We start from the raw sequence: 24,086 nt of genomic DNA on the forward strand, positions 1-24,086 counted from the left end.
TCCCAACCCCCAAACCATTTTGATATCGTTATTCCCTGTTGAAGAAAGACTCTTGAGCTTTCTATCTTTATTATTTATATTACAGATATGTACAGATAAAAGCTTTTCCCCATGAATTAACGCCCTACTTTATCACACTACAGCGTCACACAGAGGCATCAAAAGTATCAGATCCACTTTGTGCCGCGTTTCGAGCTTGTGGATCTGCTACTTTTGAATTTGAATGCTGAAAAGTAACAGTTTTGGACATATGAGGTTTACACCCGACAGAGAAGATGTGCATTTTTGCCAATAAAACGTTGATAATAACTGACCCTCTTACAGACAGCTAGCCTCCTGCAGAGCCACATTGTGAAAAAAAGTGTGTGTGCCCACATGCCTGTGTATGTGCACGTACGGGTGCGTACGTGCACATACAGTACAGTACAGACGTGCATTCATCTTCCAACGCGTCTTTTCTTTGTGTTTTGGTGCCCATCTGTTCTTCTCGTCCTTCAACAGCTGCAGTGTGCTAGACCCCCCCGCAGCCCCACCCCTCTCACACTCTCTCTCTCACTCTCTCACACCTAATGGAGGTTCTTTCTCTCTCTCACACACAGCAAAGTGCCAACATGCCCCCCTTTTCCTCTCCAGCTCCATGGCATGAAAACACACGTCTCTACATTCACAAAACTATTCACTTCACTGCCAAAATATCTCTCTCTCTCTCTCTCTCTCTCTCTCTCTCCCTCTCTCTCTCTCTCTCTCATTCACTCACCTACAGTACTCATTATCGCACTCGCTCGCCCACCTGGTCACTCTTTGCTTTTGGCCAGAAGGCCACATACTGTACCACACAGTACAATCCTCAGCTTTAATTTGCATTATAAATATTATTTATAGTTGCCAGCCATAATACAGCATGCATGTTAACTAGAGGCAGACAACGGGGTAGCCAGTATAGTGGGTATGAATGGTGCCCTGCCTGCCTTCCCTCTGCAGTGGCCGCTGAGTTGCGACTGGGATTAATGGTGTCATTAATCTTGCCTTTAAAATGGACGACTCCTGCAAACGCAACCTGTTCCTGGAGCCGCAGCCTGGCTCCTCAACACCCCCCCCCCTCCTCCACCCGTGTGCCCACCCAGCCACAACGGAAGGATGGAGGGTCCTCTCTCTCCCACAACAACAACAAACATCCATCCTTGGCTTGGCGCAGACTGGCACAGCTGGATATTACACACCACCCAGCAGCTAACTCTGACAATGCTCCACAACACCCTGCACCACTGTCTTACCGAGTGTGTGTGTGTGTGTGTGTGTGTGTGTGTGTGTGTGTGTGTGTGTGAGAGTGAGTAACAGAGAGAGACAGACTCAGCTCATGCCGTGCTCTGAGCTTGTAGATCTGCTATAAAATAATGGTGATAGATAAAAAATCGCGGATTGAATGGGTTAAGAGTCATGATAAATAAAACCATAGGTGTGGTGAAATCCTATTAAAAGGGCTCTATTATCTCACCCTCATCTCTTCAGGTTTTTCTTTCACTTTCCCCCATTCAACTTTCTCTCTCTCTCTCTCATATCATCTCCTGTTTCTCTCCCTGTCTTATCTTCATTAACTATCAGTAGTGCATCCTGTTGATGTCGTTTGTGTGTATTTGCATACACGGTTAACCGCCCACATTCCAAAGGTTACACATTTACAGAAAAAGGTCCAAAAGCCCATCCAGACAGTGAAAATGTATCCATACCAACTTAGGCATAAAGTACAGTAACTAAGTATATAATGCATGATGCATACCATTATTATGGTATAATATTATTAGCATGCATGTTCATTTATAGCAAGGTAAATTAACCCATTAAGACCGGGATAGCCTATACGTTGTTATGCTTAAAGCATCCGTGTGATTTTAGATATTTTTAAAAGACACAGGTCTAAATGGGTTAATGCAAATTTATAACCGCTGTGTTGTACTGCTGGCCCCTCCATGGATAAACTGGAGTAACTGCTTATACAGTATATTGCCTTGCCTATAGGTATGGTAGTTGCTGTTGTTGTTTTTTTAACTAGACCATACCCGGTGAAGGGCGCAGACGAAAGTAGTTGCAAAGTTGGGGTTAATGCACGTCCCGTCGCGGCATCCCCCGGCCCGCGGTCAACCCTCCCCCACGGGCGTATATATATATATATATATATATATATATATATATATATATATATATATATATATATATATATCACGGAGAATGGCGTAGGCATGTTACTCGCCCGCCCCGGGTCCGTCTGGTGTGTTTACTTTCCACAGAAAGAATTGTACTCCTGAGAGAGTGGGCGGGGTCTCGGTGTTGCCATGTCGGCGTACTGTAAGCGCTTTAGTGGCAATGTTGGTGGTATAGGGTTCGTTTGGTTTGGCCTCGTTTTCATAGACCTTGCTGCTTGCTTCTCTCGCGAAACCTGGCAACGACGCATGCGCAGTGTGATCAAGAGTCCACCCAAGACCCACCCAAGACACCGCCGTGAGATTACTAGAATTATAGTAGGATACAGTATACAGTAGAGTACATATTTATTTTTATAGTTGCCTGTGAAGATCTGATCCAGGGCATGAATGCATGCAGCACTGAGGCAATTATCTCTTAAGAACTTTTCAAAACTGTGCTGTCACAACTGTTCAGAATACAGAGAGGTAGACAATAATGCCAGGATTACCGTGTAATTAGAAAATAAAACTCTAAACCCCACTTTTCGTACTAATAAAACACCTTTGTAAAAATGCCTTAAGTAAAATGAACAACAAAAGAAAATCTCAATTTCAGCGTTGTGAGGCTGTGACTGCCGCTACATGTTGCGGATGTTCCTCTGGTTTCAGCTGGGGGCCATAGCAGAGGGCTTATGGGCCGAGACATGTGCAGCTACATGGAGCTCTATGCCTCCACACTGTCCTGATTTACACCCTATTCTAGGGCTACAACTAGCCATTCTTATCTAAACCATTAGTCTATCCATACTATTTCAATTACTAGAATAACCTAGAATCACCTGAGCCCTCTTTTTTGTACTAAATAGTGAAAATAGCTGATCTACAAGCTCACAACGCATCAACGCGGCGATGCTTGTAGATTAGCTATTTTCCCTGTAAAAAAAACATAGGGATTGATTACTAATCAAATTATTTGTATTGATTAATTCGATTAACTGTTTGTTGTACACTGGTGCCATGTGTCCGGGACCCCTAGGGGGTCCTCAGTGTTACTACAGGGGGGCTGCCAAATCTTTGCATGATAGGATAATGTTTTTTACATTAACCAATTGAACTAAGATCCCTATTATGAGGAGAACTTCAGCCATAAATAGCAGATCTACAAGCGAGGTGTCACATTTAAACTCTGGGAGTGGGTGGGCGTGTGTGAGAGACGAGTGCGAACATGACAGTTTCATGGGGATCACGCCCGCTTTGTCTCTCCGCCTGTGAGATCGCCCGCACCTCCCTACCCGCCCCGCTCGCCTCTCATTGAAAATTAATTACTAGGTGCGTCAATCGCCCCCCCATGTGAAAAGGCCTTAAGAGTCCTGATAAATAAAACCATAGGTGTGGTGAAATCCTATTAAAAGGGCTCTATTATTATCTCACCCTCATCTCTTCTTGTTTTTCTTTCACTTTCCTCCATTCAACTTTCTGTCTCTCTCTCTCTGATATCATCTCCTGTTTCTCTCCGTCTTATCTTCATTTGATATCAGTAGTGCATCCTGCTGATGTCGTTTGTGTGTATTTGCATATGCGGTTAACCGCCCACATTCCAAAGGTTACAACGTTTACAGAAAAAGGTCCAAATGCCCATCCCTGATAGGGTGTATACTTTCAGTTTGATATGCATCAGGCCACGGGACCCCCATTTGAAACCATTTGTGTTTTAAATCTCTGGAACTCCCAATCTCAATCCTCAGTGTTAATTGAACCTTTACAGACCTGTATAAGGATCTATTTGGGTTCCATTTTGCACACTCAGAGTTAACAGCCCAATAAGCTTAGTGTGGACCGCACAGTGGTCCCCGTACTCGATGTTGAGAAACTGTGTCTTAATCAATTGTTGCCCCCCCCCTCCCCCCTTCCCAACCACCTCACCTCCACCCTCTGTGTTCTCGTGCCAAAGAAACCGTAGCCTTGGCAAAGGTTAGTAGCATTTACACAGCCAGAAGGGAAGGGTGGAGGGGGGGGGGGGGGCATGTAGGGCCACGCTATCATGAGTAATTGAACTAATAATCCAACAGCACTAACAAGTCATCCGCTTGGCACTGTGTGTGTGTGTGTGTGTGTGTGTGTGTGTGTGTGTGTGTGTGTGTGTGTGTGAGTGTGAGTGTGTGTGTGTGTGTGTGAGTGTGAGTGTGAGTGTGAGTGTGAGTGTGAGTGTGAGTGTGTGTGTGTGTGTGTGTGTGTGTGTGTGTGTGTGTGTGTGTGTGTGTGTGTGTGTGAGAGTGTTACCATCTACACAGGCTGGCAGCCAACGCCAAGAGACAGTTCCCAGAAAGGAAGGGACACACACAGACAGACAGGCAGACAGACAGACAGGTAGACAGACAGACAGGTAGACAGACAGGCAAGCAGACAGACAGACAGAGAGAGATTTCCCAGAGAGGAGAAGAACGGTGGTGGAAGAAGTATGTCAGGGCGTTAATTTACCAAAAAACACAAAACGTTAGAAGTTAGAAGTAGATCAGATGTTTTACTTGAGTAAAAAAGTAGCAATACAGTACCACAAAAATACTCTGGTACAAGTAAAAGGCCTGCATTGAACTTTTGACTTGAGTAAAAGTATTGGCATCAAAATAAAAAGTACCAAACTAATGTATACGTGCTCAAAGGTTGTAACTTAACTCGTAACTAAAGCTGTCAAAACAAGTAGTGAATGTACTTAGTTAATTTCCACCAGTGGGAGAGATAGACAGAGTGATACTAGCAGAGAGAGGGAGAAGGTTACTGTACAGACTCCAATGAGACAACCTTCATGGTGAAGTGAGTTTGTGATATGATGTGATTTTGTCTGGGGGACGTTTTGGACATTTCTTGAGTGTGCTGACTGAGCGTGACCTACAAGGCTGGTGGATGAGGACAAATTGAGGTTACAACTTTGACACGGCGTGTAATAAATTCAACCACTGGCGTGAAGTATTTCACACCGGAGGGGCTATTTCTGACTGGTGTTGCGTCGCAACGCGTTGCTATCTTCTGTGCACAACACCACCGCACAACTACGTATACATAAAATTCAAATGTTCTCAAATTCTATTATACTTGTGGTAAAATACCAACACATGCACGCATGCAGAGCACACACACACAGACAAGCACACCTACCCAATGTACCCATGCACATACACACATACAAAGGTGAGATGGCATGACCCAGGATTAACAACTGGCGAGTGGACAGGACTCTCTCTGTGTGTGTGTGTGTGTGTGTGTGTGTGTGTGTGTGTCAGGGCTCAGTCATGCAAGTTGTTTGCACAACAGCCCCTGCGCTATGGGAAAACTCTCACATGGCTGACTGGGGATGATGAGGCCCTGTCTGTCTGTGTCTGTGTGTGTGTGTGTGTGTGTGTGTGTGTGTGTGTGTGTGTGTGTGTGTGTGTGTGTGTGTGTGTGTGTGTGTGTGTGTGTGTGTGTGTGTGTGTGTGTGTGTGTGTGTGTGTGTGTGTGTGGAGCCCCCCTTCTTATATGATGTGACCAAATCTAAGACCCCCCCAAACGTGCTTGCATGCACACACACACACTAGTGTTTTTCAGACGTGTTAATGTTAATCCTATATACAAATAGTGAAAATAGATCTGCAAGATCCAAAACACGACACACTGTGAGCTTGTAAATTGGCTATTTTCGCTATTCTAAAACATGTTTGTTTGACAAGCTGTACTGATTTCCCATTGAGTACATACAGGCAGACAGTGGATGAAAGCACGTTATGAATGTGATCTGTGGCGTCCTACCAAGGGGGCCCCAGACCCCAGGTTGGGGTCCGCGGTAACTGACTGTCATATTATCTGATTGCACCATGTCCTTTATAGTTTATATTTATGTGGACATAAACTATTTGTGTGTGCACAGCAGTGGTGGAAAAAGTGAAAGTATCAATACTGCAAGTAAAAGCCCGGAATTAAAAATGTACTTAAAGTAAAAGTACAAAAGTATTGGTATCAAAATGTACTTAAAGTACCAAGTACTAAAATGTTTGAAAATAGCTTGCAGATCGGCTATTTTCAAATAAACCAGGTGTAAAATAGGGCTAAAGTGGTTAATGTATGTTTTATAATGTAAAAGTAGAGTAGAAGTAAAAGTGTAGACTGGAAATTGTAATTGGAAATACTCCGGTAAAGTAAAAGTACCTCAAGAAGATTGTACTCAAGTACAGTACTCTTAGTTACTTTCCACAACTGGTGCACAGCAATGTGCGTGTATGTATTTGTCATGTGTGCATATTACGTGTCTCTGTATGTGTGCTTAATTGGGTGTGTGTCGTGTACATATGTACGTACACACACACACACAGACTGGCTCAGGGAGTGCCATCCCATCCCTGCTCCGGCAGTCGGTGAGAAATGGCCCGCAGTGTGTGTGTGTGTGTGTGTGTGTGTGTGTGTGTGTGTGTGTGTGTGTGTGTGTGTGTGTGTGTGTGTGTGTGTGTGTGTGTGTGTGTGTGTGTGTGTGTGTGTGTGAGAAATGGCCTGCAGTGCAGTGGGTGCGGGCCCAACCCTGGTACGCTGCTCCGTCAGAGCGCTGCATGTCTCAACAGCTACAACAATGTATGAGGACACACTGGAGCGCACACACACACACACACACACACACACACACACACACACACACACACACACACACACACACACACACACACACACACACACACACACACACACACACACACACACACACACACACACACACACACACACACACACACTTACAACACACACTGCAACACACACAATACCAGCAGTGGAACATAACTAGTAATCTTACTCAAGTACTAATACTTAACCACTTCAAACCCTATATGTTTTAGCGTAGTCCCTCAGGGCTCTATACTAGTGACGTTGCAGAGATAAACCTCTTATCTCCATATTCAAACTTTATGTGTTTTCTGTGTCATCAATGAACGCCCAACTTGATCATACTACAGCGTCACACAAAGGTATCAAAAGTAGCAGAACTACAAGCTGGAAAGCTTGTAGTTCTGCTACTTTCGCTATACTTTTGAATTTGAATCCTGAAAAGTAACAGTTTTGGACATAATGAGGTTTCCACCTGACAGAGACGATACGCTGTTTTCGCTCTACATCAGGGGTTTTCAACGTTTTTTCAGGCCAAGGACCCCCTAGCTGAGAGAGAGATGAAGCAGGGACCCCCTCTATATTGTATAAAATTGTGTTTCAGATTCAACTTTTTTTTTTCGTATTTGGCTATTTTTTCTCTCTACACCTAATATCTCTTTGCCAAAAAATAGCAGATCTACAAGCTCACAACGCCTCGCAGCGCGAGGCGTTGTGAGCTTGTAGATCTGCTATTTTTTGGCTAAAGTTCTCCTCAGAAAAGGGATGATAGGGTTCAAGTGATTAATGTAAAACAAAAAAAAATCATATCACACAAAGATGTGGCAGCCCCCCCTGTAGTAACTCTGAGGACCCCCCCTAGGGGTCCCCGGACCCCCCTGTTGAAGACCCCTTGCTCTACGTTAAATATCTTGGTTGCTGATGGCAGAGCTTTGCCCGGTCTGCTAGGGAACAGGAACTCACAGAATAACATTGTAACACTCACAATGGCAGCGTTTCTTCCCGACAGGCAGGCAGGCCGGGCTCAGGCTGCCCCACCTGTGATTGGGTGGCGGTGTCGGTGTAGCTGGGGTATGTGAGGAATGGCCCCAATGACAGCTGAGGAAGTCACAGTGTGTGTGTGTGTGTAGTGGTTTGTGTGTAGGTGTGTGTGCGTGCGTGCGCATGCGTGCGTGCGTGTAAGAGAGCGAGAGAACGAAAAGAGAAAGACAGTGGTTTATCACAAGTCTGTGAGAAAAACATCACATTCCGCACACACACACACAAACACACACACACACACACAGACAGAGGCATGCACGCTCGCACACACACACCTACTGTACACACATACTCAAGCACACACCCAAAAACAAACACACACGTTCTCATACAAAGATAGTGTATGTAACAACGTGTGCCACGTGCCTGTACAGCCATGCAGTCACGCAGATATGACAAATATTCAAGGCGCACTGTACACACACACACACACACACACACACACACACACACACACACACACACACACACACACACACACACACACACACACACAGTGACTAAGCAGCACGTCTGCACATAAGTGCAGGTGGGGTGGTGGTGCCGCTCCATGCAGTCCAGCCAGGGAGCAGGGCGGCAGGTTAAGGAAGTCATGACATGCCTTCCACCAGCAGCTCCATAAATCACCCAGCGCTCTATGCTCACTGGTGGAGGCCCAGAGATACGGACTAGATACTAGATAGAGTCATATCGTTGATGTCGGGCAGAAACCTCTTATCTCCATATTTTTGTATAAATGAATGCCCTACTTGATCATACTACATGCAGTGTCACACAAAAGCATCAACAGTTCAAATAGAATTTGAATCCTGAAAAGTAACAGTTTTGAACATATGAGGTTTCCACCCGACAGAGACGATATACACACACATGCTAGTCACCTGCACACAAACACACACACAGAAAATATCTTTAGTTTTAGTCAACACAGTCAATTTGTCATCAACACAAGCATTAGGAGTCATTGAAGCATGTTTATGAAGACGGGGATGTCTACATGGCTGAGTCAATTGCCTTCCAAAGTGATGTTTGTATTGAAATAACTATTCTGAACCTGCACACACACTGTATAGGCCAAAACATAGAAAACACAAAAGCACACAGACACAGGCTCAGCTGAAGTACTTCTTGCCTTTAGGTCTCTCACGCCACACATGACACCATGTGGCTGACTGTGTCTGTGAAACATCGTGTAATCACATCATAAACAAGCAACGTCAACAATAAACATGTTTCATTTCTACGGCAATTACCGGGCTTCAGAATATGCGGCAGAGTTGTGAAACGATGTGCGCGGCAGACCTTTAAGGCAACGATTCTCCGTGGGAATCCTTAAATACCACACTATCAAAATTCATGGGGTTGCAAATGAGTCCATTAAACAGCAAAAACGTTGCTCCTTCTGCCTTCTGTTAGGGACGACGTTATAATGAGACCACTGTTACTTATGATGTGAGAAAGGCAGCAAGAGAGCGCTGTGTTTGTTAAAACTATAACTGTAAGTAATTTGTGCTGTACTGCAGCGGTTCCCAACCTTTCTTTCCTTGGAGCCCCCCCTTCTTACATCAGACAAAAGATGAACCCCCCCACACACACACACACACACACACACACACACACACACACACACACACACACACACACACACACACACACACACACACACACACACACACACACACACGTGTTGTAACCACTGCATTATTGGATGGTACAGTGGAGAGATAGGAAAGAGGCGGTGTGAGTAAGTGTGCGTGTGTGTGTGTGCGTGTGCGTGTGCGTGTGCGTGTGTGTGTGCGTGTGCGTGCGTGTGTGTGTGTGTGTGGTACCTCTATTATCTGTGGTTTTAGAATAAGTGTATGGTACCATCTATCTATGCAGGCATGGCTGCATGTATTTGAGGAGACGGGAGGGTGCGTGTGAAGAGAGATAAGCCCCAAACCAACAGCAGAGTGGGCTAATTCAGTCTCCTGTTGAAACCTGAGCCCTGCAGGCTGGTCCACTGCTAGACACGTACACCACCAGCAATAAACCAAACCGCTACCAATAAAAAAAGAAAATGAATCACAACTTTATGATTTATCATCCGTGCGCTGCTTCTAATTAATTTGACACACTTTTCTTTTTTTCTTTTTTTTACAAGAAACCATCGCTCCGATTCAGACGCGCTTGAGTGTTTATACAAGTCAAAGGTCCATTATTGGATGCGGAGGCGGACTAACGTCTTGATGGGTGAGGGTGATGTGGATTCGGATGGTGGCAAATTAACAACTTTTCACAGTGTCAAGAGCACTGGTTCTCAAAGTGGGGTGGGGTCCGGGGCGGGGACCCACCAGGGGTCCTTGTGAAGGGGTTACAGGGGGTCCCCAGCTAAACAAGGAACATTTTAAAACACTTAAGCCCCCAATAAATGTTCTGGCTATTCGAAAATAGCCGATCCACAAGTTCACAACGCGTCACGTCTTGAGGATCGGCTGTTTTAGAAAGTCGTTTGGACAAAATCTTCTCTTATGGGGGTCCCTGGCGCACAATCTTTTCAAATGGGTGTCCGCGGCCAAATACATATCAATTTGATGGTCCTTGACATGAATATGTTTGAGAACCACTGGTCAATGGGATACACACACTCTACTCACATCAAATCAGCGTGCAGCTATTGTACATGGTGAATACAGCCATACTGATACTGATGGCAGGGCCGTTACACAGGCAGATGAATGGTCTGTGTAGCAGACAGCCTGGCAACTGAGGAGGAACCAGGAGACAGACTGACATTGTTAGCAATTCAGACGGTCATACAGAGAGGCTACAATGAGTCTGGAGAGAGACAGAACAGAGGGAAAGAAAAGAGAGGGAGAGAGAGAAGCAAGGACAAAAAGAGATAGAGAGATAGGGAGCCAGAGAGATATACTAGCCTCCCAATAAAGCCTGATTCATACTTTGACGTACGATGGTGTCACACTTTGGAAAAAATAACAGACCTACAAGCCCACAACACATCGCATCCACGGCGCGTTGTGGGCTTATACTGTAGGTCTGCTATTTTCACAAGGAGCATGAATTAGGCTTAAAGCCCCCCCCCCACACTCTCCTCTGCAGTGGGCCATGGACTGGTTTCTTTCTCAGCAAGATGAGCTTGTGATCAGCAGTTCTAAGACTGTCAGAAAGACAGCTCAGTGCGTTAGTGGAGAGTCAGCCATTACATTACTGGGCCATGGAAACGGTTCAGAAGAACCCAGGCAATCTGTCACTGCATTGATGTTGGGAGCCAATATTGGCTGATATTGGATCACAGCCTATCTACATCAGCATATCTTCGATCTCGGGTGGAATCCTGGAATACTTTACGGGAAATGGAAAAAAATAACCTGTGTTCCCATGTCACAAAACTCTTGTTACATGTTTCTAAAAATCCACAGACAGACTTCACCACTTTCAACCTGGTGTTCCTATTTTGGACTTGTCATTATAGGCATTATAAACGAAACAAAATATAGGCGTACATAAAAAAAAAAACAGTATATCATACTTAGCATATTAACGTACAATCATCTACTGTAAGGGGTAGTTTTGCTGAGCTGTGTATGCCTGTTCGGACCACCCCTCACTAAAGACCCTCTGCGACAACACACAGCAAGTGTGTTCAGAAGCATTGGCTACAGTATATATCACCATATTTCCTCTCCCTTCATCATCGATGCTCATGCTGGATGTTAATGGTCTGTATCAGCGTGTCCTGAGACAGAGGTGAGGGCCATTGCCGGTCCACGATCCCGCCGAGGTTCATGTGTGTGCCACGTGGCGCGTGCGTTTATATAACACAATGCATTATCGGAGGCTTGATGAAAACTGAGAAAACTAGAGGTAGCGATCCATGTCTTGGAGGGAGAGAACAAATCCCCAGGATTATTATAGAAATATTAATGACACGGGAGAGAGCCGAGTTTAATAAATCCACACCGACAGCACTATTCCTCTCCAAACGGCGCCCTGACAGCTCAGTCAAAACTCAAAACAACAGAACATAACGGAACAATTGGCAATCAATAGAAATGCCTTACGAGGAGAGAGAGAGAGAGAGAGAGCAGGCAGGCAACAAACAATCCCCTCAAGGCTTGGGGATGACAAGCACAACTAGATCCTCGCTGTAAACTGAGGACTTCATCACGGGCAAACAAAAGATAGCTGCTGGCGCTGTTGCCTCCGTTTGTCAAGCAGAGCAAAAATGTAGAGCTGTCTCCGGGCGAATTAAGAAAAGCCTGTTCCCTTGAACGTGAGTCGAAACTGTAAAACGACTTCACTGCACTTTTTTCCTCCTTTTTCTACCCCCTTTTTACAGCTCTGTTCATCTGGGGAAGGGACATAAATCAGGGATCGTTGTATTGGGACTGGGGCAGAGGTCAACGCAGAGAGACAGATGAAAACAAGAGATTGTCTTGCAGCCCTATTAAACGATGAGGAGGGGGAGGTGATGAGGGGTGGGGAGGAGGAACGGAGAACTGGGGTAGCAGGAGAGGCAGCAAAGCAGTAATATGGAACGAAACATGACAGTGTCAGAACCTCAGTACCAAATACCTGCCTGGTATTCACACCAACTGTGGAAGCCAGCGCTTTGAGCTGTGACATTCATTCCCAACATTCCTCTCTGGAACATGAAGGCATGCTTCCATTTTTCTTTTTTTAGTTCGATAGGGACACACTGAGCGCTGCCTGCCATGAGATTTCTTTCTGATAAATGCTCCATCATTTCATGCTTTGTTCTTTTGTCATTGCCGTTGCTCGTTTAGCCACAGAATGAGTACGTTTCGCTGACAAAAGCGAAGGCGAAGACAATGCGGTTTTCGACCGAGTTCTTGTGTAAGCGCACGGCTATTGTTGGTTCTCCCAACAAAAAAAAACTGTCCTTCCTGGAATACCCCGGCTAAGTGGCTGTCTGTGAATGTGAACAAGCTTCAAGTGCAACACACAAAAACATCTCTTCGCTTCGTTGGATACGTTCTAGACGAGGGCATGCATTCAAAATCACTTTTCTGCTAATGCAATCTTTTGGAGAGCCCCGCCCCCCAACAACTGCTGTACTTGAAAAGTAATCCGTCTCTCGTCGCCGTTCCGCTCAGCCGCACCTGTCATATAAAGCATCATCTGGCCATCTGATAGGCCTGGGCGATATGACTTCACATCTGCAGCACCATTATTTCAAACTTTTGGCTCGATTACAATTAATGACCCATTTATTCATTAATTTAATTACATAGCAAAAATTGCCGATTTACAAGCTCACAACGCATGGCGATGTAACGCACTGTGAGCTTGTAGAAGGGCTGCTTTCGCTATATGTCTATGCCGCCAAGAATAATTGAACAAACAAAGAAGTAGGATAATAAAAGGTTATGTGCTTAATCAAAATAATCAATTTAGTCGATAATATAAAAAATAAATCTATAACAATTTTGTCGTGTCAATTTGTTGATATATATAAGGGAAAAAAACCTAAATGAGCAAGATTAAGTCAGTTATTGTTTCTAAAGGTCGGTTTTGATACATTTTCGGTTAATTGCCCCAGCCCCTAGAGCAACCATTTTGCCAACATATGGCCCAATAATACGTCTACATGTTAATCAGCCCTGTCCAAAGACATTGTACAATGAAGCCATAACAGAGGCACTGTTGCATTACAGGTCACACCACCCGGAGGGTGAAGGTGAACAGAGAGACAGACGCCTCATAAATAGGACGTCACAACATATGGCGGCAAACGACACAAAACAGACATTTTCTGAGCGTTTAGGGCCCGAGGGGGAGAACAACAGAGATCGTTCATCTTACCTGCCATCATCTTCTGGGCTTCGTAGGGCTCCATGTAGCCGTCGTTCTCGGTCGTCAGACTCGTCACCTTCTCCGTGGCGGTCTGAGTGCCGACGGCCTGCTCGGCATCGAACGGGTCCGCGTAGTCTTCTAGGATGATGAGCTGTGAGGGGAAGGAAAAAATACCACACGTCATTTACTTTACTTTACTTAAGTACAATTTTTAGGTATTTTTTACTTTACTGGATTATTTCCAATTTTCTGTACCAAAATGCAATACCTTGCGTTGTCTTTACCTGATGTGGGTTCACCTATTCGTGACTACTAATTGAAGCCGAGGCCGAATTGGGCCAAATCGCATGGATGAGCCCTGACAGCACATGGTTGGTGCTACAGACTCCAAATTTCGCACACAGATAGCTCAGACCTTTGCCTACGATCTTAGCTAGGCCTCGACCCGACCCGATATGCGGTTTTCCGGAACCAACGCGAAAGGTTCGGAATCTCCATATGCGGAGTCCTGACTACTAATTGAAGCCAATGGACGCCGAATCCAAATTGGCCCGAATCGCATGGATGAGCCCTGAAAGCACATGGTTGGTGCTACAGACTCCAAATTTCGCACACAGATAGCTCAGACCTTTGCCTACGATCTTAGCTAGGCCTCGACCCGACCCGATACACAGTTTTTCGGATCCGGCACGAAAGGTTTGGAATCTCCGTATGCGGAGATGACTGACATCGGGCTGTTCCGGAGCAAGCGCTGACTCATTGTGACATCACTTCATAAAAGGCATCACATACACTAGATGAGTCAACAAAAAATCTCTGAGTGTGGCATAAACTATAGTCTTTCTTCCTCTCACTCCGAGGTGACAGATGAAAGTATATAAGCCGGCTTCTAAGCTAAGTCCAGCACTCTTGACAGACCTCTGCATATAGTCTATAAGCAGCTCTCAAAAAAATGAGTACTCCAGAAAAGCTACCAAAGCTAAACCCCGGTGAAGGAGAAATAAATCGTTCCTGTGTAGGCCGGTCCCCGACTAGACCCTCGGCCACCCGAAGGGCTAGACCCTCGGCCGCCCGAGCTTCTAGTTATGTTAATTGTGTGGATTCTTAACGGTCTTTGTGGCATGAACTGGTCTATTGAGCCCTGCACCTGCAGCTACTTTTCTTTTGGTGTACACACCTGCATATCGTAGCTGTTGACCGGAAACCTCTTATCTCCGTATTTTAACAGTTCTTTCGTAAATTGAGACGATATGATGCTAATGTTCTAAAGAACATGTACACACCTGCATTATGATGCCAATGTTCTAAAGTACCTGCATGTTCTGCACATCATGTACATCCCGTATCTTTTTGATTATTCGACCCGTTTCAATCCCGTGTTTTGTTTTTGTTTTCTCTCTTACTCTACAGCTCTTACTCTGAACTACAAAATGATGGGACTACAGAGAGGGAAGGAGGGAGAAATGGAAAGGAGGGGGATTGAGATTGAAAGCAATAGGAGCCCTTGTGAACACTACAACACAAGTTGGAGGTGTCCAGGGAGTCACACACAATCTACTAAATCTACAGTTGATTTAGTTGACTAAAATGTATTTTGGTGGTGCCTTGATGGCGTCGTAATGCCTGATTTTACAGTTGCATGCTGAAAATAGCCGATCTACAATAGCCGATTGTAGATCTGCTATTTTCAGAGCGCATCACCCGAGCGCAACCAAACATAAAATGACTTGTCTTTTAGTTCTACTGGATCTCTTAGTCCCTCACTAACATTTTAGTCTAGTTTTTATTTGTTGACAAAATTGTCAATATATTTAGTCGTAGCTTTAGTCATCATAGCTTATTTTTTATTTAGTATTTATGTAGTATTCGTCAGTGAAAAAGGGTAGTCGACGAACATTTTTCATCATAGTTTTAGTCGACGAAATCAACACTGTGTATAGAGACACATAAATAACACTCCACCTCCATGTGCCTCAGCACACCACCGCAGCGCCTCAAACTTACACTTATGGCACAGTCTAGCTGCTACTGCCGGCCGCTCTAATTATATGACAGGCCAGTGACAGGCCTGCATTTCAAAAAAAGGCAGAGCTAGCTAGAGGACCACAAATGCTAAACTTCCTTAAGAGAAACAATTTGGCAAGATTTATAGCACACTGGCAGCCAGCCATGGCTAATTGCAGTCCAGCTCTTTTTTCTTTTCTTTTTTCTTTTCTTCTACCCCCGAAGTATTTCGTGCAGAAGACGGCTATTAGGGAAGGATGTCCTAAGACCCAGAAATATGGTCGAATCTTAACCCATTAAGACCTTAAGTCTGATTTTTCCAGGAGCCCCCAGAAGCAAATTTTTGAGTTACAAATGTTCGATTTTAAAAGTATATATTCAAAGATCTGCAAACATTTTCACAATTGAAAAAAAAATGCCGATCTACAAGCTCGTATATCTTGTATATCTGATATTTTTGAATAGCCAAAGAAATCTTAAAATGACACAGATGCGTTCCCCGGATTGAATGGTTTAAGGGAACAGAACAACGATTCCGTCGACAGCAACCCCGGATGAAATATTAATTAAAAAGTTCCCTTCCATCCCCATGTTACTTCACATTAAGTAGTAAGAAGTAAAAAGACTAAACTTTAAATGGGGCGAAGGGTGGTTGGGGGTGGGTGCCATCTGTCCGGTTGGACCCTGTTGGATCTAAATGAGGAGGTTTTGACTGGAGGGATTTTGGCCTGGCTGCAAAACAGGCTGGTGGAAAAAAAATACTTTTGTTTTCCTGAAGGAACCCTCTCTTTTAGAGGAGTCTTATTCCAAGTCTGGCAGCCTTGAGGACGGACTGGAGTGCCTCAGGTCATAGAATCATTAAGCATCTTGATGGAGGGTTTCCTTGAGGGGGCGGGGGGGGGGGGGGGGGGGGGGGGGGGGGGGGTCTGTGAAGGTATAAGAGCACTCGCTCACCGCCCTTAGTGGGCCGGGTTCAGGGGAGTGCAGCACGCATGGAGGGATTTGGCAATGACTACATAAGAGGAGAAAAGGGAAAAAAGAAAGAATAGAAATGGTTACCCCAAATAAAATGAATCCTTATAACGCACACGCACCGCACACACCCAGACCCACCCACCCACCCACACACACACAGGTTTCCTTTACAGGCCTTTTATGTTAGTGCTATATTGCTATTGAATTGAAATGTTACAATTCAAAACTACGCATCACATATCCTCATGTCTTTTCTGTACTTCACATTTAACCTTGTTTTCCTTAACTGCGTCAACATTTTCAGTTTTTTCACCCAATACCAATGTGTCCAAGACGTGTCTTCAGAAAATGGCCCACTCCACCTTGGGCCTTCTGACAAGTCTAGCCTTGCCAGCTTCCTCAATACACAAACAAGAGTGCATTTATACAATATACGTTAGTAGACACTTAGTAGGGCTTAGTGGACACAAACAAACAGGTTTGAATGGCACTGCACCCTAGTATATGAGTCATACTGTATGTTCGCTACAGGAAGGAACATGGAGTCTAAACAAGCTGCTCATCTCTCCTCTTCTGATCTAGAACATTGGTGGGGCCCGGGAACCCCCAGGGGTCCATTGGAGGGGTATGTTGGCTGTTCAAAAATATTAGATCTACAATCTCACAGAGCGTCACGTTGTGCCACACTGCAAGCTTGTACACCTGCTGTATTAGAAATGTTTAGAAAAATCTTGAAAGTGCTAGAGAAATACTCTAGAGTGTTAGAATATTTAGCTTTTTTAAAACCAAAATCTTCTCTTCTGGGGGCCCACCTTTTCAGATGGGTGGTCTGCGGCCAACTACGTATCAATTTGGGGGTCCTTGGCACGAAAAGGTTTGAGTACTACTGATTTAGAAGATGTGGACAGAACCGCCACCATCCATGTTCTGCCACAGCACACGCTTCCCTAATACTAACCCTACAGGGGCCACCCCTGAGAGATCACACACACACACACACACAAGTTTGCATTACTATACTTGTGAGGACACTAGCATTTTAGGACAGCAACTTTATGAATGGCATTTTTTAAATTGTTGGCATGTTTAACCCTAACCCACGTGAGTTTCTAGCTATTTTGGTTGCATGACACCGGAGCACATCTATGCATCAGGCATTACATTGACCCCGACCCCTAAACCTAACCTCTAAATGCCTAACTCTAACCTGAATCTTTTCCTACAGTCAGTGTAACCCTAATTATAAAAGTCTTTTCGTTTTTTTAACCACAAAACAACCATTTCTCTTGTGAGGATCAGGTCAATTGTCCTGCATTTCTTAAATTACGCTCTACAACAAGTATAGTAATACACACACACCTAGGGGAATCCAGGAGCACTAAACCACTTTAAACTGTGGGGATTTCAACTGGGGAAGCACATGCTATCTTTTACAGTTCTGATAAAAAACGTGGATGTCACTGAACTGGAATTTGGAAACTATTGGATGTGCAAAACGTTGAGTGGTATAAATTTGTACGGCGATTATGTCTCAACAGTGACACAGCGGCAGGCATGTTGGTGCACGGATCCTCCACACCGTACAGTACATGGATTAGGCATCATGAGATAAGGGGAAGTACCCGGGGCTGTGTTTCATAACGGCCACCGTGCGTGTGTGTGTGTGTGTGTGTGTGTGTGTGTGTGTGTGTGTGTGTGTGTGTGTGTGTGTGTGTGTGTGTGTGTGTGTGTGTGTGTGTGTGTGTGTGTGTGTGTGTGTGTGTGTGTGTGTGTGTGTGTTGAATCCTCCTTCTCCACCATTCCCTCTCCATCTCGTCTGAGACGAAACCTTGTATCTCCATAATCCATATTTCAACTTTTATCTATATTTTTCATAAATGAATGACCTACTTTGTTGTATAATGGTGTCACACAAAAATAGTGAAAATATCTATAATAGTGAAAGTGGTTAAGAGTGCCTGTGGGTTTTATAAATATTTATCCAATGCAACGCACTATCAAGAGAGACTTAAATAACTGCATTGGAACACGGGTTCTTTTTTTACATTTCCTGAAAAGTAACAGTTTTTTGGACATACAAGTTTTCCAACCCAACAAAATCTGTTATGTTGAAAATAACTAGGACGTTTCTCTGCCACAGTGTAATTACGGGTTCCTCCTCTGTTTTGCTTCTGTGCATTTGAAACCCGGGGAGGGAAGGGGGGGTGTGTGTGTGTGGGGCGGGGGGGGTCCAACACAAACACTGTTCTGGTTTGCTTTGCACCACAAATATAATAACATATCTCACTCACACAAGCCTTAATTGAATTCAGCCAAGTTGGGGGATTAGCAGAAATGTCCCTGGTTGTCCCTGGGGGGGGGGGGGGGTCCCCAGCTAAAGTAGTTAATGTAGCTAATGAGCTTGTACATCTGCTATTTTTTGAAAATCTGTTTGAACATTTTTTGGAAACTTGAGAATCATTTTGAATTTCTTTTAATACAAATCTTCATTTTCAGATGGGGGTCCACGGCCAAATACATATCCATTTGGGGGTCCATGACATGAAAAGGTTTGAGAACCACTGATATATAGCAACATCAAAGCGTTTAAAAAAAAAAAAAGATTTAGAAGACATTTGTAGAATCCCCAGAAGAAAAGATTTGAGTTCTACTTGTGTAAAAGGGTGATTTATACGCAACTACAAGTATAAATCAATCCGTGACAGCGTTTTAGTTCCTCTCACATCATCTCACACGTTTTTGTTGCAGGGAAACTTGTTCATCAGTAATCTCAGTGTGTGTGTGGCTGCCTGTCCCAACCACAGATACAGTCATGGGAGACACAGTCCAGGCCTGATAATAAGTAACCCTGACCAAATAAACACATGAATCATTTAAATGGCAGGGACGAAGGCCACTGGCCATCTGTCTGTGTGGTCAACAACTAATCTTGTAGCTCAGTCACTAGTATATGGAGAGACCATGAAGGCCCAGGATGTGTGCCATAAAGTTTTATGTTGCTTTTTTATATTCATGGAAGGTTTTTTTTTTTCTTTCGGGAAGGAACATAATTTTGCAGGTTCTTTGTCAGAAGTTGCCCTGCCTCACATATATTCAGCGTTACACGACATGAATTCACGCCTGCGTGCTGCGGCCCAGTCTATACGTTTCCTTTGTTCCTTGTTAACCCATTAAAACCAGGAACTCATCTGCGTAAACACTTAAATCATTATTTTGTACATTGGCTATTCAAAATAGCAGATATACAAGCTAGAAATATGACGTAGAAATATAAGAAAAATATGACGTAGAAATATATTTTTTTTCAGAAAACCGACATTTTGTAGAATCGGAATCTCAGGCCTTAATGGGTTAAGCGAGACGAGAGCCGTAGACCACTTCCCGGGCAGAATTCTTCCCATCCTGTCTCGACCTTTCAATCTTTAATATGTTTTAATACTGCCTTATTGACCTCCAGTGAAATACAATTATATTAGGTTTGCGGTGAGATAGCACAAACTATTAATTAACTGATTGCCCAGAGTCTCAATCAATTGCTTGATCAAAAGCCCAGACATTAATTTAGTTTCCTTTTGCCTTCTATGCCCTATGACCCCACCGTTTACAGCCGTTTCCACAGTAACCCACGAGACTTTGCCTGCCCTGTTTTAGGAGAATTGTACTGTTTAATGGCAATTATCTGTTATATCAGAACACAGATTTTTTTACTTAAGTAAAAGTACCAATAACACCCGGACTCCACTTTGAGAACCAATGCTTATTTATTTTTTCAGTTTAATTTTGCTAATCCTCAACTTGGCTGAATTCAATTAAGGCTTGTGGGAGTGAGTGATAAAATACTGCTACAAGTAAAAGTGCTGTATTCCACATTTTGCTAGAGTAAAATAACAAAAGTATTGGGTCAAACTACATTTAAGTACCAAAATAAAAGTTTTTCATTATTTGTCAAACATTTTAAAAAATAGCTTGATCTAGCTACAGATATAGAACGCGTTGTAGGCTTGTAGAGCGGCAATTTTTAATAGCCAAAGTATAAAATAGAGCTTAAGAGGTTAATGTACGTTTTGTATCAATCAAATCTGCAAAGTAACTTCCAACTAAAGTTTTCAAATAATTGTACTGGAGTAAAAAGTGCAATGCTCAAGTAAAGCAAGAGTACCTCAAAATCGTGTGTAAGTACAATACTTGAGTAAATGTACTTAGTTACTTTCCATCACGGTCTGTTAGGGTACATAGTAAACATTCAAAACACATGACATGGTGTTTGCCTTTCCTGTTAATGTAACTTTTACTTTGGGAGACACAAAAGGCTGGGTTAAGTATTGTCAACCACTGACATCATGTGATTGGGAGTTGAACACAGATACAAATAGAGGACTATATCGCAGAACCAAAACACCACTTATCCACTGGAATATCCTTGACTCAACTTTTTTTTTAAAAGGTCCTATTATGCCAGGTCTTCTACCAGCGCAGAGACGGGAAAGCCCCCTCATATTGGTCTTTCAGTTGTTCTTGATCCGAGCCAAAACACTCTCAAGCTCAACAGAATTACACTGGATTCACGCTATACAAATGTATTATGCTGAAACAGAAAGGATGTGTTTTTATCTTGGTAATTTAAAGCCTTAATGGATATACCCTTATATTTCAAGGATATCTGAGTGTAAAAGCTAAAAGATGAAATGATGTCTAGCAATATGACAGTAAGGTTCTTTATGGCAAACTTCCCCTCTATAAATTGTAGTGACAGAGGTTGTTAGGAGAGGTCTCTTAAACATAGACATAAATTGTATTTTTTTCAATTACCGCTCTCTCAGCCACACATACTGTAGATCACAAATCAGTTTTGCATTTTTAAAGTGTTGTTTAAAGAGAATGGAGCCAAATGAGCTACAGTATGATGAAGGAAGTTAGTCAAGGAACATTCCATGCTAGTTGTATCTTGATGTTTTTTACTTTCTGTTTGAGTCACAAGGCTTATCAGGCCTTCAAGATTAATATTGTACTGTGTGTCATAGAGAAACCTTGCATAAGATAGCCTAAGGTTTGCCATTTTTTATGACAGCAGCTCCAGAAAAGATTCATCATTGCTGTATACAAGCCAAACCTTTGTTAATAGATTGTAAAAAGGTGAAGAATACAATAAAAGGTGACTCATGTGATAGGTCAGCTGTCATATTTGTTCATCATCCAAGTTCCTTTTTGCGGCAACATCCAACTTCTTTCATGCAGTCTCATATCACTCATCTACTGTGAAACAATGTGCAAAATGTGCCTTGCTTAAGGGCACCTCAACAGAGTGGATATGATTACTCATTCACTTTCTCCTCACAGAGTTTCCCAGCCACTTAAGAGTATTTTAACTGACCACTCTCCACATAAGCCCAGGTTTCCAGACACTTAAGCCACCACCACCCTGCTCCTCAGGGCCTCATGTATACGTGGAGTTAGAGCTAATGTTCCCAAACTTCACTACACAAACAGTGATGGAAGAAGTACTCCTAAGTTTTACTGAAGTAAAAGTGGCAACACAACGTTACAAATAAAAGTCCTGCATTCTGAATTTTACTTGAGTGAATGTACAAAAGTATTGGCAAAATATACTTAGTAGCAAAAGTGAAAGTACTCATTATGCAGAATGTCCAGTTTCACACGTTTTTCAAGGGTTTTCCAAATTCGTCAATCTTTCAAAAATGGCATATCTACAAGCTCACAGTGCAAGTATAAAGTAGTGCTTAAGTGTGTAAGGTATGTAATAATAATAATAAATAATAGGGATGTCCGATTTTATCGGCCTCCCGATATTATCGGCCGATATTAGCATAAAAATTGATATCGGGAAAATATCGGTATCGGTTTTTGAAAAAAAAAAAAAATTTTTTTTTTTTTTTTTTTTTTTTTTGCTTTATAAATAAGTTACAGGAGTTCTTACTGTATATGGTGTGTGTGATATGAAATTTGAGCTTACCCTAATCACAATAATCCCCGCATATATCGGTATCGGTTGATATCGGTATCGGTAATTAAGAGTTGGACAATATCGGTATATCGGTTATCGGTAAAAAAGCCAATATCGGACAACCCTAATAAATAATGATAAACCTACAAAGTAACTTGTAAATAAAGCTCTCAAATAACTGTAGTGGACTTGAGTGAATGTACTTAGTTACTTTTCACTGTACACAAATGAGTAGTACTCTACACTACAGCAGTGGTTCTCAACCAGTGGTCCGGGGACCACCAGTGGTCCTTGAGGGGGTTCCAGCTAAATGATGGAGAGTTGGTAACCAAATGGACCTTTATTAGATCTTTAACTCTTGAGTGTAAAATGAAACCAAATGGACCCTTACAGGTCCATTTGGTTTCATTTCACGCTCTCAAGAGTTACATTATTGTTAAACATCTGCATTACTTAATTTAAAAGAAGTCTACACAATTAGAGAATGTAGAAGAATTGTTATTTTGATCAACGTTTGCCTGTTATCTCTCCTATGGTACCAACATCAATACAACATGGAATTCTGGACAAAATCTTATCCAACGATAGCAAAATATTCTAAGTCTTGTGGGTTTGAGAGTCTAAATCTCATCAAACGGTGGTCTGTGTGGCTCAAATGCCGAAATAAATAATGGACCTTGATATGAAAAGGGTTGAAAAACCACTGCTCCACAGTAAGACTGAAGAGGAGTGTGGAGAATAAGAGAAGAGAGAGTAGTGCTTGCTGCCTGCCTGCCTGCCTGGGGACACACCATCTGCCTCCTGGCATGCCAGGGCGTGTCAGGACCACGGCCAAAAAGCCACACTTGTCATGAAAGTCAAATTCACCCTCAGTACAAGACTGTAGTAACCTCAGCATGGGGACCATCCCTTCACTAAAGCAAGGATGTAAGCCTTTAGCCCCGCACAAAGGCAACCTCGCTAAGGCTTAGAGACACACGACGTCCCCCATGGTAGCCCGGGCGTATCGCTGGCCTGCAGACCAGAATAAAGCACTTACTCAATTACCCTCATTCCAGAGCCACAATGAATGGCCGTCCCGAGTTGGCCCGGTGTTTTACACCTGCCAGTTCTTTCTTAGGCCAAGCTCACAGTGGTGAGAAGGAACGGACAGACGGCCAGTGGTGGAAAAAGTACTCAAGAGTTTTACTTAAGTATCAATACTGCAATGTAGAAACTCTGTTACAGGTAAAAGTCCGGAATTCAAAATTGACTTGAGTAAAAGTACAAAAAGTATTGGTATCAAAATGTACTTAAAGTACCAAAAGTAAAAGTACTAAAATGTTTGAAAATAGCAGATCTACAAGCTCACAACGACGCGCTATGAGCTTGTAGATCGGCTATTGTCAAATATCCTATGTATAAAATAGGGCTTAAGTGGTTAATGTATGTTTTATAATGTAATAATTCATATATGCAAAGTAACTAGTAACTCAAGTCTACAA

At 43.2% G+C, this 24,086-nt stretch overlaps 1 protein-coding gene across 3 annotated transcripts in view; it reads right to left on the reverse strand.

Moving 5' to 3' along the window:
- shf (Src homology 2 domain containing F) overlaps window positions 1-24,086 on the reverse strand; it is a 176,939-nt gene that overhangs the window by 125,350 nt on the left and 27,503 nt on the right. For all 3 annotated transcript variants that reach the window (XM_084059689.1, XM_084059688.1, XM_084059690.1), the window contains exon 2: window positions 13,671-13,812. In XM_084059689.1, the coding sequence (XP_083915815.1) occupies window positions 13,671-13,812 (142 nt within the window). The remainder of the gene's footprint in view (window positions 1-13,670; window positions 13,813-24,086) is intronic.

The sequence above is a fragment of the Gymnoscopelus microlampas genome (assembly GCF_963454915.1).
Source record: "Gymnoscopelus microlampas genome assembly, chromosome: 1".
In the NCBI taxonomy this organism is placed as follows: Eukaryota; Metazoa; Chordata; class Actinopteri; order Myctophiformes; family Myctophidae; genus Gymnoscopelus; species Gymnoscopelus microlampas.